The sequence below is a fragment of the Osmerus eperlanus genome, chromosome 8 (genome assembly GCF_963692335.1).
Source record: "Osmerus eperlanus chromosome 8, fOsmEpe2.1, whole genome shotgun sequence".
NCBI classification, from domain to species: domain Eukaryota; kingdom Metazoa; phylum Chordata; class Actinopteri; order Osmeriformes; family Osmeridae; genus Osmerus; species Osmerus eperlanus.
Genome location: NC_085025.1, coordinates 10,228,988 through 10,247,392, shown reverse-complemented (window position 1 = coordinate 10,247,392; position 18,405 = coordinate 10,228,988). Strand labels below are relative to the sequence as shown.

The following is an 18,405-nucleotide window of genomic DNA, read 5'->3' as shown; positions in this document are numbered from 1 at the left end:
ACTCCTGCTTCTGAGTAGGCTCTCCGAGTCTACGATAATACATCATGGCCACTGTGACTGTACAGGGCCAGTAAGTGCCCCATCATCAAAGACCCTGATCAATAATCTCTTTCTTCCTCTGAGCGGTGAAATTGCACACACTCTTTTAGCCCAGAGAGGATCGTTTTAAAAGTTTGTCTTTCAAACGCCACATAATATAATAACCTCAGGTAAATGTGTCCACTCAGTTTGGTGCTCTAAAGTGAGTTCCTATAAACACGTCAATTAGCACCTAAATCCACTTAGCCCATGCTTGTGTAGCTGGCTTTGGATGCGCCGAATGACACCAGGCTTGCTTTTTCTTCTCCCCAGAGTCTGTTCAGAGTGTGGCTGGCGGAGAAAGAGGCGGACCTGGGTGAAGTTCAGACCGGCGACTTTAAAGACCCGGGCGAAATGAACGCTAACGTCCGCAGATTAGCCGTAAGTGACCCTCCGCAGGACGACTGCCCAGGCTAAACGTGTAGCCGTGCTCCTCCGAACCCAAACACTGAAATAGTCATGGACGCTAACCCAGTTAGCATTTCCCGACGCAAGTTATTTCTTCAGTCCATCAGCAAAATGATACTGTTTATATGAGAAACGTTGCTAAATTGAATTTGAAAAGCTTTGTAGGTATTAACAAGAGCTTTGAGCTGGGGGAGTCAGGTTCCGTTTGATCAGGAGCAAAGGGCCGCTGGAGCTCTTTGATAGGGATCTGCCTTTTCCTAATAGGGCTTTAGACCACACTATAACAGGAACATCAAAGTGTATAATAACTCTGAAAGTGGGAAACACGATCCACTGTGGACTGCAAACCTGGGAAATAGCATAAGACTGAGAGGTTGTGTTGGGGAAACTTTAGAGGTAAGCATATACCTTAGTCTAGACTCAGCCATAATATGATTATTGACATTAGCTACGCCCAGTCTCTTCTCCATTCCGACCCTGAATCCTAAACCCCAGATTAACCACCAGGATATAAAAACTTAGCAAACCTCTCAAATCGAAAATATCTGCTCCATGACAGTTATTGTATCCATTGACCTTGTGAATCTCATGTTGACCTCGGCAGATCCTGAAGGAGGACATGGAAAGGAAGAGGAGAACGCTGGATCAGCTGTCGGACGCTGGACAGGATGTGATGTCACTGCTGCGGAATGCGGAGGCGGGGTCCAAAATTGAGGGTGACACGGAGGAGCTAGCCCAGAGATGGGATAACCTTGTACAGAGGCTGGAGGACTACTCCTACAAGGTTTGTGTGTGTGTGTATTTTTCGTTATTGGTCCTAAAGAATCATGACATAGTTGCACACACCTGTGTACATGCACACGTATTTAGCTAATAACCATGGAGACCAACTGCCCCAGTTTTTTACTCTGGCATGAAGAAGTCTGAGCTGAATCAAAGGGATTCTGGCTCCAGAATCCTCAGACCAACTGAACACAATGTTGACAGACTTAAACAACAAAACAGAAAGTTGAATCCCAGCCCAGAAACTCTGTACCTGGTTCAGTAGCTTTGTCCCACCTTTTGGTCAGTGTGTTGGTCTCTCTGGGGTTGGTGGTGTGTAGACAGGAACAAACATGATCCAAGATGGCCTGAATTCCACAGAGTTCTTTAGCTACAGGTGTTGATCTGCTGGTAGTTTCATATCTGTCCCTGTATGTGTCCAATCAGTCACATTCATGCGCGTGTTCTGAACCATTGTCAAGGTGACAGAGGCCGTTACCAGTGCCGGGATGACACAAGTTATGGAGCGCGTTGTCGTGGACACGGTCACTCTGACGGCAACTAAGGAAGTGTTTGACGACCAGGATCTTGCCCCGCCAGCTCCCCCCAAGAAACGTCTAGTGGAGACGGACTTGGAAGTCCGGAGAGTGTAAGTACAGAAACGTGCATACACACACACACACACACACATACACAAAGGTTTGCATTACTATCCTAGTGAGGACTGACAATTCACTCCCATTGTAAAGGGGGTTATCCCTAACCCGTAACTCTAACCATAACCCTTAATGTAATTCTAACCCTAACACTAGCTCTAACCCTAAACCCCCCTTGAAATAGCACTTGAAAATGTGGGGCCTGAGAAATTGTCCCCACAAGGTACATTTTTTTCTTAGTTTCATTTCCTTGTGAAGACTGATCCCGACAAGGGAAGTAGACCATCCACTCTGATGTGTTCCTCCCTGGTTCCCAGGCTGGAGAGCAACCTGTCTGGTGTACTGAGCTGGATGAGCATGTGGAAGTCGTCAGCTCAGGCCTTGGCCTCCACACACCCCGACACTGCAGGAGAAACATCTGATCTGCAGGACCAACTACAGGTCAGCACACAGGAAACTCCATTTCCCCTGAGCGCCTTGTGTGGACTCTCAACATCATGACTTAAGAATGTCTGTCTTCCAATCGTTTCAGGCCTTGGAGGCGGAGCTGTCGGCAAAGGAGGCCCATGTTGGTCAGGTGACCCAGGGAGGGCGGAGCCTGCTGGAACAACTTGAGAGAGGTGGGAATTTATTTAAGAACTCTGGGAATATCTACACTAGGAAACATTGTTTATATTCATATTGTAGAAGTTTGTAGAAGTTTATATTCTATATATATATTGTATATAGTTTGTTTATATTCATATTGTAGAAGTTCCAGCTGTTCATTTAGCACTGCCTATGTGTATGCATCAGAATCAGAAAGAAACTTAGCATCTTAAGTTAAGACGTTCAAGGTATGTTGACTTATTTTTCATTATTTTTTTATCTCCATAAAACCATAACCTTATCCTGTATGTGTGTTGTTTAACTTTTAAATGATAAAGTTATGGGCCCATTTCAATGTTTATCTGTGTTGGTCTCATAAGATTTTTTTTAATCACTTTTCCACTGCCTCTCAGTATATCCAGGGTATTCATAAACAAGGAATTTTACTGTGAGACTGCCAGCCAGCTGGAGATGTGTGTGTGCGCATGCAGGTAGAGTTATTAACCCTTGCTGCAGGAGCCAGGGGCTCCAGGGTTGATTTACCAGTGCAGTGAAATCGTCCGGCCTTCCCTGTGTTGACACTGCAGTGACTGGACTGCTGGTGGAGTACTGCTCCGCCTTTTTAAGGGTCTCCCTCTCACTTTCGCACGTTCCAAAGCCCTTTTCAATGTCCCGCTCTCTGCCGTTGTCCTCTCCGACCTCAGAGGGCGTGTGCGTGGACACGGTGCGCTCCGACGTGGACAGCGCCCAGACGGAGTGGGAGGCGTGTGCGAGGGAGCTGCAGGCGGCCAGGGAGCGGGTCCGGCTGCAGACCCGGATCAGGACCGCCTCGTCTCAGCTGGCTGAGCTGGACCGGGCCCTGGGCCGGCACGACCTGTGGCTCAGCGGCACGTCGACGAGCCGAGGAAGCGACGAGGCCGAGCTCCGAGCCTTGAGTTCAGAGTGCCAGGTCAGGACGGTGTTGCCATAGAGGTGCCAAGAAGAGCCAGGATAGGCTTTAGGGGAGGATCTTTTCTTTGTTTAGCGAGAAGCAGCTTGATTGGACAGCTATCCTGTCTGTCGCAGGGCCCTAACCCCCAACTTATGAATAGATGGAATCAATTAAACAAATAGACGGTGAATGAAACGATGAGATTGGCCAAACCCTAACTCCTCCTCGTCTCTTCGTCTCCCAGTCACAGTTGGCCCAACTGGCTGCTCTGAGCCCACAATTGGAGGATCTCTCAACGGAGGCGGGCTCCCTGGGAGCCACGTCCACCCTCAGAGACCAGCTGGTGGTGGTGACAGCCCACCAGGCCTCCACCCTGCAGCAGGTCCAGAGACGGGAGCAGGAGGTCGACGCAGGTACACGGCTGCAACCTTCCCACAACACCCACACAACCCTCTTTCAACATTCTGATGACCTCTTTCCTTGTGGCCCTGGCCACATGGTTACACCGAGGTCAGGGACTGAGCCGTACCCTGTCTCTGGAGGCTAGTCTGGTACCTCAGCAACAACACGGGCAGTGACCACATCAAAAAACATCTTGTCAACGAAGCATCAATGCTATATTAATGACCTGTCAGTGCAATCGATTCTAGTGCTCGTTCAGGGTTGTAAGCCTGCAGCAGTGATGGTGGTTTTTACCGAGGGAGCGAGAACAGTGAGGCAAGGCAGAAGCTGGAGATATGACATCAGGGTTATGTGCAGCCTTGGTCGGGCACAAGTAATAGACTATGTCCTTATATGACCATATAATGCTCTGGTGTGTGTGTGCGCCAGCGTAAGTGTGTCTGAGCGTGTGTGAGAGGGAGAGTGAGAGAGATTACAAGGGTTTTTCAGTGCCAAACGTTTTCCTTACCTTTGGGCCAGAAGTTTTAAGACTTCAGAAATCAATCACTACTTTCCCTCAGGTATTTATGAGCACGACTCGCATCCAAAAACAAGCGTGTAAAAAGAGATTGGAGAGCCTGTATTTCTTTCGATAGGTATGTGTGTGTGTACATGTGTTAGTGTGTGCCCACCCCTGCCCCTTGGGCTTTTATAACACAGAGGTGTTGGACTCGAGCCAAGGGAAACCATTTTGTTTTTGCTTCAAGCAATCAGTCATGTACTGGGGCCTCTCTCTCTCTCTCTCTCTCTCTCTCTCTCTCTCTCTCACATTCTCTCTTTTTTCCTCTCTTCTCTTTCTCTGTTCTATCTCTCTCTCCCTCTCTCTATAATACAGCTGTATACAAACACAGGCAGATAATGCAACCATTAAATCACCTGCTAATAAAGAGAGGGAAGGGGGGGGGGTCAGGATTATTGATATAAGGAAATAAGGCAGCTTTCATCGTGGCCTTAGCCCTGTGTGTTCATTATAATCAAATCTTCCACTAAGTAGGGTTTTCTGTCTGGGGAGTTTCATCGCATTGTGTTGTGTTTGTGTAACTGGACGGTATTGGAGAGCTGTATTGGCCATCATCCACTAGATAACAGGTACTAGGTACATGCAGTCAAACATCTGTGTCCCTAGGCTCATTTGGAAAACACACACACACACAAGCCTAATGCCATAGCAACCAAAAACTCTACCAACCACAAACAATGGGGTAATCCCAAAACATCACTTTGCCCCCTTGTGGAAGCTTTATGTCATGCAATTGTTTACCAGCTTAGGGTAACCTGACCTGTCCTGTTTTCGGTTCCAGCCCTGGCAAGCCTCCAGTCTACGGCAGCCCAGGTGCCCACGGTGCCTCCTGCACCCAGCCTGGTGGAGGGGCTGGAGGCCAGACTGGGCACCCTGAAAGAGGGCATCGTGGACGTGCCAACAGCAGAGGGGGCGGTAGAGGGGGCACAGGTATGTGGCGGGGCAGCAAGCTGGCACTGTCAGGGGGATGGTAGAGGAGGCGGTGGGGCAGGTAGGGGAGGTGGTGGGGGAGGAAGGGAGGTGAGGGAGGATGGGAAGAGGGAGGAGGTAGGGAAGGATGTGGGAAAGTAGTTAAGAAGGTCAGGGGGGTGCAGTAAGAACTGGTGTATTTGAGATACATTTTGCAAGTCATGTCATAGCTGTCTGTCTCTCAAACAATGGGTCTCTTTCTTACCTCCACATTGTCGAATCATAAAAATGGTGTGTGTGTGCGTGTGACCTTAAGCCTGTAGGTTAGAGAATATAATGGGCCCCATTCTAACACCCTCGTTTCCATGCTGTCTGTCTCAACTGCCCCAAAGGAGGACAGCAGGAATGTGTGCGTGTCTGAGAAACTGTGTTTGTCTAAGTCTGTAAGTGCGTGCGTGTGTGTACATGTGTGTGTGAGCCCTCCACCGGTGGAATGTGGGTAGCCTCTAGCCAGGCGTCGTTATCGGGGTAGATAGAGCTCAGTGCCAGGGGAGATGTGGCACATTCTGGGCATGAGGCCCACCGCCGGCCCTGTTGGTTTGGGCTGTTGTGGCCCTTTTTTTCCAAGCAATTATATTCTAGAAAGCAATTATATTCTAGAGGGCTCCCTAGCCACCCAGGCAAAACCAGCCTCTTATTCTGCTTAAACCAGTCAGCCTCCCTGCATAAACCATCCAGTCACTAACCACTCTTACATTAAACATATGGGTAGTGTAGTCCTGACCTCATTCTGTTCTCCCTCAGGCTCTGTGCATAGAGATTGAGCAGACGCAGCAGGCCTCGGATCCGGAAGAACTCCAAAGATGGAGTCAGCTGTCCTCCAGGGCCCGGGAGGAGCTGGGCACGCTGCAGTGCATCCTGGGAAGCCTAAAGGACAATCAGGTACAAGAGTGTCATCTCAGGTGAAACTGATGTTTTGCTGTTGTAGTTGTAGTTTATGAACCTGTGGTTTTATGTTAATGACAGGTGCGTGTGGCGGAGGTGGAGCGATGGCTAGACGCTGTACAGGAACTGATGTCACGGGATGCTACAGGTCAAGGAGATGCAGAAAGACTACAGGAAGAGCTTAACCAGTGCAAGGTCAGAGGTCACACCACTATATAAAAAAACTTTACTGATCCTGTCTTTCCTTTTAAAGTTCTCACAAGATAAATGTCTCGTGCTAATTGAGATTCGAAATATGCTTTCGAATTAGAAAATGTACGCTTTCTGTGTCTCTCTTTCTCTCTCTCCTTTTCTCTGTCTGTCTCTCCCCTCCCTCCTTCCAGGAGTATGTGGGGGAGATGGAGGTGGTGGAGAGTGCTTTGAAGCAGATGGGAGAGAATGTGTTGGCGGTGCAGGGGACTGCAGTACCCAGCCTGGCCCAGTGGGGGCAGCCTCAGCTGGAGGAGAGCCAGGCCAGATGGGAGATGTTAAGTAAACAGGTGAGGAAGAACAAAACGGTTTGGAGTTACACATTCTATACCCATAGATATGGACACTAGTAACAATTATTGATAAGCAAAGTTGCAATGACTTGTACCAGTTGCCCAGTTGACATCAATGTGTGTGCGTGTGTTTCTTCTTGTGTGTGTGTGTGTATGTGTGTGTGTGTGTGTGTGTGTGTGTGTGTAGTTGCTGAGCCACCAGGAGTGTGTGGCAGAGAGCCAGGAGAAGCAGGTGAACCTGAGGAAGGACTTGGCAGAGATGCAGGAGTGGATGACCCAAGTGGATGAAGAGTTCCTCATGAGAGACTTTGAGTACAAGAGCCCTGAGGAGCTGGAGGGAGCACTGGAAGAGATGAAGGTGTGGAGGGGAGGGAGGAGCACTAAGCGCTGGGACAGCCGGCATGAACATAAACGCATGTCTCCCAAATAGGAAATCTGGGAGTTTTACCATGTATTTATGCTCATTAAACTAATATCTCCTCCTCCATCTCTCCCTATTCCCTTCCCCCGCCGTCACTCAGAGAGCTAAAGAGGATGTGTTGCAGAAGGAGGTGAGAGTGAAGATTCTGAAGGACAGCATTAACATGCAGGTGGCCAAGACTCCCCCTGCTGGCCAGGACCTGATAGAGCAGCTGGCCGGCGTGCTGGCTAACTACCAGAAACTCTGCCACCGCTTCCAGAGCAAGTGTCACACTCTGGAGGTAAACACTCATCTGTGTGTGTGTGTGTGTGTGTGTGGATATCTGTGTGTGTGTGTGTGTGTGTTTGATTGGTGTGTGTGTGTCTGAATGTGGTCGTGAATCTATTTGACTGTGGTTGTGGTCACACTTGGAACCTGACTACATGTGTGTGTGTGTGTGTGTGTGTGTGTGTGTGCTGCAGGAGGTGTGGTCCTGCTGGATGGAGCTACTCCAGTACCTGGAGGTGGAGCAGGGCTGGCTCAACTCTCTGGAGGAGAAGATCCACACCACTGAGAAGCTGCCAGAGAGCCCTGAGGCTGTCAACCAGGCACTGGAGGTACACACACACGCACGCATGCTTTGTCACCCAGAGACCCTCTTTGTTTGTGTAACTATCAGCAATATTGGTGCCTAGCTGTAAACGAATAATGGTCGTACGATCTGTCTGCATGTCTCTTTATCCCTCTTTCTCTCTCTCTCTCCCCCTTCTCCCTCTCGCTCCCTCTTTCTCTCTCTCTCCCTCTTTCTCTCTCTCTCTCCCTCTTTCTCTCTCTCTCTCCCTCTTTCTCTCTCTCTCTCTCTCTCCCTCTTTCTCTCTCTCTCTCTCTCCCTCTTTCTCTCTCTCTCTCCCTCTTTGTCTCTCTCTCTCCCTCTTTCTCTCTCTCTCTCTCTCTCCCTCTTTCTCTCTCTCTCTCTCCCTCTTTCTCTCTCTCTCTCCCTCTTTCTCTCTCTCTCTCCCTCTTTCTCTCTCTCTCTCCCTCTTTCTCTCTCTCTCCCTCTTTCTCTCTCTCTCTCCCTCTTTCTCTCTCTCTCTCCCTCTTTCTCTCTCTCTCTCCCTCTTTCTCTCTCTCTCCCTCTTTCTCTCTCTCTCTCCCTCTTTCTCTCTCTCTCTCCCTCTTTCTCTCTCTCTCTCCCTCTTTCTCTCTCTCTCTCCCTCTTTCTCTCTCTCTCTCCCTCTTTCTCTCTCTCTCTCTCCCTCTTTCTCTCTCTCTCTCCCTCTTTCTCTCTCTCTCTCCCTCTTTCTTTCTCTCTCTCTCTCCCTCTTTCTTTCTCTCTCTCTCTCCCTCTTTCTCTCTCTCTCTCTCCCCAGTCTCTGGAGGGTGTGTTGCGTCACCCCGGGGACAACAGGACTCAGATCAGAGAGCTGGGCCACACTCTGATCGACGGGGGCATCCTGGATGAGCTCATCAGCGAGAAGCTGGAGAGTTTCAACACCCGCTACGACCAGCTCAGCCAACAGGTGTGTGTGTGTGTGCGCGCTGGTGATCATGTTCAATAGTCACATGCAAAGTAGGTCTAACTGTAACTGTCACCTGTGGAAGGCTAGCTGTGATGTCTGTCTACGCTGTGTGTTGACGTGTGTGTGTGTGTGTGTGTGTGTCAGGCTGTGAGCAGACAGGTGAGTCTGGAGCAGCACCTCCAGGTTCTGAAGGAGAACGAGCTGGCCCTCCAGAGCCTGCAGGACTCCCTCACCCTGCTGGACCAGACGCTCACCTCCTACCTCACCGAGCGCCTCGACGCCTTCCAGCTGCCGCAAGAGGCCCAGGTACACACACACACACTCACACGCTCACACATACACACACACACACACACACATACGCACATATATAAGCACGCTCACACATACATACACAACGATCTACAGGAGCGCAGACGGATTCGACAGCTGATGAACTCTTAACTCCCCCCCCCCCCCCCCCCCGCCCCGCCCCAGGCTGTTGGCACAGAGATCGCCGCCCACGAGGTGACGGTGGAGGAGCTGAGGAGGAAGAACGTGGCCAACCTGGCCCCCGCCTCCCCTGAGGGCAAGGCCCCCCGCGCAGGCACCATGCTGGACCAGCTACAGGTGCTGCTGACCCCTACTGGGCAGAGGGGGGAATTACAGACCCACGTTTACCACATTGTTGGCAAATATCATCTCAAATGACCTTATCTGCCTGAATGGCTTGATGTGGAGAAACGACCCGGACTGTTTGAACCCGAGTGAGTGTGACTGTGTGTGTTAACTGTTTTGTTTTTTAACCCCCCCCCCCCCCCCCCCTCGCTCACAGAGGAAGCTGAGAGAGATCTCCACCAAGTTCCAGCTGTTCCAGAAGCCGGCCAACTTCGAGCAGCGCATGCTGGACTGTAAGAGGGTTCTGGACGGCGCCAAGGCGGAACTGCACGTTCTCGACGTCAGCGAGGTGGAACCGGAGAAGATCCAAGAACGCCTCAGCGGCTGCATGGTGAGATGTACACACACACACACACACGCGTACACAAACACACACACACGTACACGCGTACACAAACACACACTCACACACACCCCTATGTGGCCACACAAAACTACACCTCTAGCTAGAAGTGATCTTTTCTATAGACTCGTTATCCAAGCGGACTCCAGAAAGTCTCCGAAACAGAACTGCTGACTGTCCACAGCTGTCCCTGTCTGTTTGGGAGGATGTCACGCTGACTGTGTGCTCTGTGTGTAGAAGCTGTACAAGGTGCTGAGTGAGGTGAAGCTGGAGGTGGAGACGGTGATCAAGACCGGCCGGCAGATCGTCCAGAAGCAGCAGACTGAGAACCCTAAGGGCATGGACGAACAACTGACCGCTCTCAAACTTCTGTACAACGACCTGGGAGCACAGGTAACACACACACACACGCACACACAAATACACACACACACATACTCATACAGTCATACACAGGGTTTTCAAACATCCTCTCTTCTCTCCTCTCCTCTCCCCCCCCCCCCCCCCCCCTCTCCAGGTGACGGAGGGGAAGCAGGACCTGGAGAAGGCTCTGTCTCTGTCCCAGACGTTCCAGAAGGACAGCGCCGCCCTGCAGGACTGGCTGACCACCAACCAGGCCCTGCTGCAGCAGAAGAACTCCTCAGGAGACATGCCGGCTGACATCGACGCCGAGATCGCCTGGGCCAACGTGAGTCACGGCCTGTGTCTGTGCGTGCGTGTCTATGTGTGCCTGTGTACGAATGTGCATCCCTAGCTCGGGTGGGTGTGTGTGTGTGTTTCCAGGGCCTACTGAAGGAGTCGGAGCGGAGCAAGGCCGAGCTGGCCTCCCTGGTGGAGAGCGGCGCAGGGCTGCAGAGCCTGGTGGAGGGGAGCGAGGGCCAGCTGGAGGACAGGCTGGGCGAGCTGGAGAAGGGCTGGGGCCTCGTACGCACCTGGACCGAGGACTGGCTCAGCGCCATCCTGGTGAGTCCTGCCACGGGGCCGGAGGGTGCTGTTTCCTTCTCCTCTCTCTCCGTTCCTCCCCCCTCCTCATCTCCCTCCATTCTTCCCTCATTCCTCCTCCTCCTCTTCCTCCGTCCCTCCTCTGCAGAGCCACCAGAATGAGGTGGAGATCTTTGATGAGAACCTGGCCCACATCAGCACCTGGCTGTACCAGACCCAGATCACCCTGGATGAGAGCGAGAAGCTGTCCAGCCCAGACAGAGAGAGGCTGCTCAAGGTACTTAGAAATCCGTGGATCGATTGTTGACCAGTTGTTGAAATGATCCATTTATTGATTGAATTAGATTAGGTTTGAATGTTGTGCTTAGCCGGATGATACCAGTCTGTCTGTGGACAGTTTGACACAGTAGTAATTGACCCATCGCTGTTTTGATCTGTATGTCCTCCCATCCCTGTGTCTGTGCGTGTCTACGTGTGTGTGTCTGCGTGTGTGTGTCTGCGTGTGTGTGTCTGCGTGTGTGTGTGTCTGCGTGTGTGTGTCTGCGTGTGTGTGTGTCTGCGTGTGTGTCTGCGTGTGTGTGTGTGTGTCTGCGTGTGTGTGTGTGTCTGCGTGTGTGTGTGTGTTTGCGTGCGTGTGTCTGTGTGTGTGTCTGCGTGCGTGTGTCTGTGTGTGTGTCTGCATGTGTGTGTGTCTGCGTGTGTGTGTGTGTGTCTGCGTGTGTGTGTGTGTCTGCGTGCGTGTGTCTGTGTGTGTGTCTGCGTGTGTGTCTGTGTGTGTGTGTGTGTCTGCGTGCGTGTGTGTGCTCCAGAGGGTGCTGGCAGAGCTGGAGGACATCAGCCAGCGTGTGGACAGTGTGAGGGACCAGGCCATCATCCTGATGAGCAGCCGGGGGCCAGCATGCAGAGACGTGGTGGAGCCCAAACTGGCCGAGCTCAACCGCAACTACGACAAGGTCTCCCAGCACATCAGAGCTGCCAAGGTATACACACACACACAATCTCTCTCTCCCTCTCATACATACACACACACACACACACACAATCTTTGAACACACATGCTTACCTGAACCCAGGTATACAAACACATTTAGATTTAGTCATTTAGCAGACGCTCTTATCCAGAGCGACTTACAGTAAGTACAGGGACATTCCCCCGAGGCAAGTAGGGTGAAGTGCCTTGCCCAAGGACACAACGTCATCGGCCTGGTGGGGAATCGAACCGGCAACCTTCTGATTACTAGCCTGATTCGCTAACCGCTCCACATGCACACATGCACTGTAAGGTTCCTAACTACTCTTTCTCTCTTCTTCTAGATGTCCACCAGTGTGGAGCCTGGAACTGGACAGCTGAGTGAACAGATGGTCCAGACCCAGACCCAGAACCTGGTCCAGACCCAGGCCCCAGCCCAGACAGAGGCCCCGGTCCAGACAGAGGCCCTGGTCCAGACCCAGGTCCAAGGGGAGGCAGGCCTCCTCCTCCCTGGCCTGCAGCAGGCCTTGCTGGGAGAGCTGCAGGACACACTGAGGACCCTGGAGCTCCAGGAAGACCTCGCTCACACACTGGATGATGACAAGGTACTCACACAAACACATGCACCGGAGCATGCTTTGGGACACACACACACGATCATGCACACAAAAACGTTTAAGCTGTACAGGTACACACTCAAACAACCTTGTCTGGCTTTTAACTAAGTGCTAAGGCAGTGTTTGACATTCTATATGAGATTTATGCAGCAGACTCAATATAAATAGTAAAGCGTAAAGTGTCTGATTTAAAGTGTGAGACGTAAGCAGCACTGTGATCGGCCAGCCCAAGGGTGGGATGTCTGGGACTCAAATCTGATTATTTTATCATGCTTCTTAAGACTGCAAACAAACCGACCGTATCAGCCAATCCTAAACGAGGTCAGGAAGTAGAGTGGTAGTCAGTATGTCCAGTCTGCTGTTCCTGCCTTGGAGCACAGTCACTCAGGCTATCCTACACTCCATACGGACTTGGACTGTTGTGACCTCTGACCCACCTCCTATCTGCCTCTTTTCTCTCTCCTTCCTTCCTTCCTTCCTTCCTTCCTTCCTTCCTTCCTTCCTTCCTTCCTTCCTTCCCTCCCTCCCCTATCTCCCCATCTCCCTATATCCCTCCCTCCTTCCCTGCCTGCCTGCCTGCCTGCCTTCCTGCCTCCCTGCTCAGATGGATGAGGAGAAGGCGGGCGTGGAGGAGATGTTGAGGAGAGGAGAGGAGGTGCTCCTGCAGACGCCTGACGAGGAGCAGAGGGAGGAGCTGAGGCTCACCCTGCTGAGGCTGCGGACTCGGTACACTGCTCAGAGGGTGAGACACAAACACACACACACTCACACACAACCTCTTCAAGCTATCTAATACTAAGCATATTATTAATATTGATAATGCCGTACAGAACGGTAGCACAGAATGGTGCAATCACTATCTGGAGAGCTGCCGCCCTTGGTCTTTTTATTTGTCTTTCTGGGTTTCTTACTTACTGTTTGGCCTTGGGCTCCGTGTGTGTGTGGTGTGTGTGTGTGGTGTGTGTGGTGGGTGTGCGTACATACGTGTCTTGCAGGAGCTGAGGGTGCTGAGAAGCCGTCCGGTAGATGTTGCCATGGACGACTCCTCTTCCTCATTCAGCTTCACAGAGCAGACTGCAGTACTGTCAGGAGAGGTGCGAACACACACACACACACACAAAACACACACACACACACCAGCACTCCCCTGTCTCTTGTTCCGCTGTGATACCCATGCGTGTCCTCCAGGGGGAGCCAGGGGAGAAGGCAGCCTGCGTCAGTCCGTCAGACTACCTGTTGGACATCAACAAGGTGCTGCTGGCTATGGCTGACAACGAGCTGCTGCTCAACTCCTCCGAGCTCAGCAGTGGTCTGTACGAAGACTTCTCCAGCCAGGAGGACACACTGAGGGTGAGCCTGGGGGAGGGAGGGAGGGAGAGACCGAGAGAGGGGAGGAGGGAGGGAGGGAAAAATAATGTGGAAAGAGGATCTTAGTAGCCAGGATGTGCCGATTGGGAAGGATGAGGAGAGGTGTGGAGAAGAAAGATGAAGATGGATAGAATAAGATAAGAACGAGCGGGAGCTAGGAGCAATGTGTTTTTTTTTTTTTTGTGAAATGTGAAATGTTGTCTAGTTTTTGGAACTGTTGAACTTATCACCTCTCTTACTTTCCCCATCCCTCTCCACCTCTATCCCTTTTTCCTCCTTCAACCTCCTCCCTTCTCTGTCGCTTTCATTTCTCCTCCCTCCACCCCCCAGGGTATAAAGGAGAGTCTGGATCAGCTTGGGGAGCAGGTGGCCGTCATCCATGAGCGTCAGCCCGATGTCATCCAGGAGGCGTCGCCCGGCGAGGTGGCACAGATCGGCGACGCCCTCACCCAGCTCAACGCCGAGTGGGACCGCCTCAACCGCATGTACAACCACCGCAAAGGGTGGGTAGACCCGCACACGGCCACGCAATGTCACACAACAGCCTCTGGATCGGACAGAGTCATGTGATGGAGAGAGAGATAGACAGAGGGAGGGAGGGAGGGAGAGGGAGGGAGGGAGAGGGAGGGAGAGGGAGAGGGAGGGAGGGAGAGTGTGTTTGATCATGGTCAGTCAGAGGTTGGATCCATCTCAGATCTCCTCCCCTGAACCCTCCTGTGGGTCACTGTTTAAATGTCAGCCAGAGCTACAGCAGAGACTGTGATATGCCAGACTGCTACTGAGCCCCTCAATACCCACACACACAAACACACACACACACACACATGCACACAGACTCACACACACACAGATTGCCTGCCTTGATTACTGTCACACTCTTACAAGCTCACCCTGTGCAACGGGGACTCAAACACAGCATTATAAACTGTCAAAAACTTCATTAAAAAATACAAAAACAGGTTGTAATCTGATGCAAGGGATCAAGGCGAGATGTGTGTTTATATAGTCTACAGGCTCCCAGTGAAATCAAACTTGTGAGTGTAGGAAAGCGTAACCAAACCTAATTTCCTCATGTCATGTATATAATAAGATCCATATAGCCTCTAGACCACAACTAAACCTGGCCCACTAGTTGTTGTGAACGTCAATCAGCAGAGATTATGACCAGGAAGTACCTTCAGGGTATCAGGAGCAGGGGCAGATCATAAAATGGATCTCCACCAAAACCTGTTTTTAAACCAGCTGACCTGCCTGTACTTGACTCTATTTAGAAGATGAAGATAAAGTGTTGGTTCGGTAGCCATGATTAGTCTTTAGTCCATTTTCATGACTAGGCTGTGTTTGCAGGGCTTTGTGGAGTTCACACACACACACACACACACTCTCTGGTGTTTAATAGAGGTCAGAAAGGAGTGGGGGAGGGGTGCTGTCAGGGGTGTGGGAGGGGTAGACTAACCATTTTTCCTTATCGGGAAGAAGTGTGAATTTCCCTGTGGAGGGACTTGGTGACCCAGGGCTATTCTTGCAAAAATTGTATTTTAGCGTTTTTTTTACCTGACTTCACCCAACCACAGTGCACACAAGCATCTGCTCTGGAACGCATTCGTTGTGCTTTGATAACATAAATTACAAATGAAGGAAACATTCTGTTGTTTGTCTGTTGTTATGAAATGTTTTTTTTTACCGACTGAATGTCAGCTTTTAAGATAAGAGAAGGCAGGAGTTGTAGTCGAGTGCGAGGCAGAATTTGAGTTGCAAAAATAATGCTTCAAAGCATAACTTGACTCATTGTGTTCATGCATTTAATATGCCAGTATGTGTGTATACATGTAAGGAAAGATAACCACTCGCCATTTTCAACAATCAGTTAACATCAGTATTGTTCTAGTTCTGTGCCTATGGGAACTGGGCTGTGAATTATGCTGACCCCCCCTCCCCCTCCCCCTCCCCCTCCCCCTCCCCCCTCCCCCTCCCCCTCCTCTCTCTCTCTCTCTCTCTCTCTCTCTCTCTCTCTCTCTCTCTCCTCTCTCTCTCTCTCTCTCTCTCTCCTCTCTCTCTCTCTCTCTCTCTTCTCTGCTCTGCTCTGTGCTCCCCCTGCTGCAGGAGCTTCGACCGTGCGTGTGGAGGAGTGGAGGCAGTTCCACTGTGACATGGCCGACCTGGGCCAGTGGCTGAAAGACACAGAGCAGCAGCTGTCTGAGGGCCGGGAGCGCACACACACCTGGACCTGGACTCTGCCTGGGCACAGCAGGCGGTGAGTGGGCTGCTGTGTGTGTGTGTGTGTGTGTGTGTGTGTGTGTGCGTGCGTGTGTGTGCGTGTGTGAGAGAGTATGTGTGTGTTTGGGGTAAAAGGAGGCATGGTTGGGTACAGTGTGTGTGACAGGTAAAGTGTGCAGTGTGTGTGGGGGGTGGGGGTGGGGGGGTTACAGTGTGTTGGACAGAGCTGTGTATGTGTGTGAGAATGGTGAGTGTGTGTGTGTGTGTGTATGTGTGCGTGTACGAGTACGCCCTCTTGTTCTTGGGCTGAATGGAATATTTCCTTCGCCGTTAGCCGTTGGGATTTAATCAAAAACTAAAATGTGAAACTCCCCAACATGGAGTTATTATGCTAAATCCAAGGCGACATTAGCATCAGATAAACAAACCCCAACAGAACACCAGGCTCTATGCTAATTTATGAACACCACACACGGTGCTGCCTCCATGCTCCAGCTAGGATTAGACAGACCTCCCGCAGCACAGGGACATTTAGTCTCACACACAGCTGGAAGCTTCCGATCAGAGGAAATTAGCTTTTCTTCTCACGAGCAAAAAACAGTCCACCTGCACAGCTGAGTCTTGCATGAAGAGCTCTCACTGCTCCGCACGCATTATGTGAGATGGACGAGAGAGGGGGAGGGAGAGAGGGAGTCACACAGCACAGAGAACAAGTCTCTGAGAGATGGGGGGGGGGAGAGGGGATGAGGGGGAGAAAAAGGAAGAAGAAAACGTGATACTTCATGCCTTAGGAGAAAATGGAGGGGTTCGAATTGAGTCTTTGAATGATCAGTTGACTTCCTTTTACTTCATGCACCTCCCTGCGTGTGTCCGTCTGCAGAGCTGGAGGAAGCCTGGCCAGCCACCAGCCTGTCCTGGTGGGGTTGACCCACACCGGGGAGAGGATCATCGGGCAGCTGTCGACCCCAGACGGGCCCCTGCTTGAGGACAAGGCTGGGGCCTTGAGCCAGCGATGGAGGGATGTCAACAGACAGGTCATGGACAGGAAGCGCAGGTATGGTAACCACGCCAGCATACAGGAAGTGACAACGCTAGGAAAATGATGGTGGAACTCTATGTATCACTCTTTTGTCCCAATTTATTTTAGTTTTGATGATTGATGGAGTGGGTCAGGATCAGTGTGTGAAGAATTCTGGTATTAGAATTCCTAGGAGCAAAAAAGCTTCTTGTCCATTGCACATTACCTACTGTAAACAAGGCTCTGAAATGGGTTTGCTGTAACTAAATGTGGGTCTATTGCGTATTAGACTCTGGTAGGGAGGAACTATCAGCAGGACAGATCACTACACACAGTAATATAAATGTAAATGTTCGGATTAGCCTTGCACACGGGTGCCTTAGGGAAATACTGATTCTAATCTGTTATGTGTGTGGTTTGTGGGTGTGTATGTGTGCATGTTCACGTCTGTGTGTGTTGTGCTTGTGGTTGTGTGTGGTGGGTGGGGTTGTATGTGCATGTGCGCCTCCCCACCTGTGTGTGTTTTGTGTATTGCGTATCCTTCGTGTGCCGTCTCTGTGTGTGCATGCGTATGTGTGTATGTGTCTGTGTGTGCGCGAACTGTCTCTGTGTGTGTGTGGGGGTGTGTGTGGGTGCGTACGTGTGTCTGCGTGTGAGCTGTCTCTGTGTGTGGGTGTGCGTGCGTATGTGTGTGTGGATACTTGTGTGTGTGTGTGTGTGTGTTCAGGCTGGCAGGAGGAGACCTGGCTCTGTCAGACCTGGTGAGGAGGAGTTCGAGCTGGCTCTGTGGCTGGAGCAGGCAGAGTCTGCCGTCAGCTCGTTACCCAGCCCTCCCTCTGACAAGAACCTCCGCCAGCTCAAGGTATGAAGACCAGCCAACCTCACGGTGCCCTCACCTGCCTCTCTCTTCACTCTCTTCATCCTAATCTTCTCCTTTCTGACCTGTCCTAATCAGAGTGTGTGTCGAACTCCAAGGTCAAATACTCCCCTCTTCCTGTAGGCCTTAGCGGATGAGATGGAGTATCAGGACGAGAGCCTGGGTTGCTATGAACAAGAATGCCCCTCATCTTCTGGCCAATCCCAGCTGTGAGCCCCCAGGAGAGAGAGCAGACACGTCAGCAGGCTGAGGGGCATCAACCTGAACTGGAGCAGGGTGAGGGAGATCCTGAGTGACCACAACCTCTCCCCTCCATCTCCCTCCCCTCCTCTCCCCTCCTTTCGTCTCCCTTCCTCCTCACCCCAACTTAAGTAAATCCTGACTTATTTTCTCTCTCCATCCTTTCTTCCCTCCCTGACCTTCTGCTCCCTCCTATTCTCTCTCTCCCCCCCCCCCCCCATCCTGTAGGTGACCCGTGGTTTGTCAGAGCAGGTGGTGGAGGTGGAGGGGAGGAGCCACGGTCCGTTCCACGACAAAATGGACCGTCTGACCGACTGGATCCTGCTCACCCAGAAGAACCTCAGCACCAGGACCCTCAGCCCCGGCCGAGAGCCAGGTACCACCGCCACACACACACACTCACGCGTACACACATACACACAGGTATACACACATACACACACACACACACGCATA

General features: G+C 51.4%; 1 protein-coding gene across 1 annotated transcript in view; it reads left to right on the top strand.

Annotated features, from left to right (window-relative positions):
* Positions 1-18,405, top strand: part of LOC134025208 (utrophin-like) — a 62,613-nt gene that overhangs the window by 15,175 nt on the left and 29,033 nt on the right. Inside the window, 37 exon segments of the mRNA XM_062468107.1 lie at positions 352-459; positions 1,091-1,270; positions 1,731-1,897; positions 2,222-2,345; positions 2,437-2,524; positions 3,197-3,441; positions 3,668-3,836; positions 5,166-5,314; positions 6,098-6,235; positions 6,320-6,433; positions 6,622-6,777; positions 6,968-7,138; positions 7,302-7,481; positions 7,663-7,797; positions 8,551-8,700; positions 8,845-9,006; positions 9,178-9,309; positions 9,515-9,688; positions 9,938-10,093; positions 10,218-10,388; positions 10,484-10,663; positions 10,791-10,919; positions 11,452-11,622; positions 11,957-12,217; positions 12,834-12,971; positions 13,225-13,323; positions 13,418-13,579; positions 13,928-14,100; positions 15,701-15,716; positions 15,718-15,799; positions 15,802-15,851; positions 16,606-16,619; positions 16,707-16,868; positions 17,560-17,603; positions 17,606-17,694; positions 17,833-17,985; positions 18,178-18,333. Coding sequence (XP_062324091.1) covers positions 352-459; positions 1,091-1,270; positions 1,731-1,897; positions 2,222-2,345; positions 2,437-2,524; positions 3,197-3,441; positions 3,668-3,836; positions 5,166-5,314; positions 6,098-6,235; positions 6,320-6,433; positions 6,622-6,777; positions 6,968-7,138; positions 7,302-7,481; positions 7,663-7,797; positions 8,551-8,700; positions 8,845-9,006; positions 9,178-9,309; positions 9,515-9,688; positions 9,938-10,093; positions 10,218-10,388; positions 10,484-10,663; positions 10,791-10,919; positions 11,452-11,622; positions 11,957-12,217; positions 12,834-12,971; positions 13,225-13,323; positions 13,418-13,579; positions 13,928-14,100; positions 15,701-15,716; positions 15,718-15,799; positions 15,802-15,851; positions 16,606-16,619; positions 16,707-16,868; positions 17,560-17,603; positions 17,606-17,694; positions 17,833-17,985; positions 18,178-18,333 — 5,148 coding nt within the window.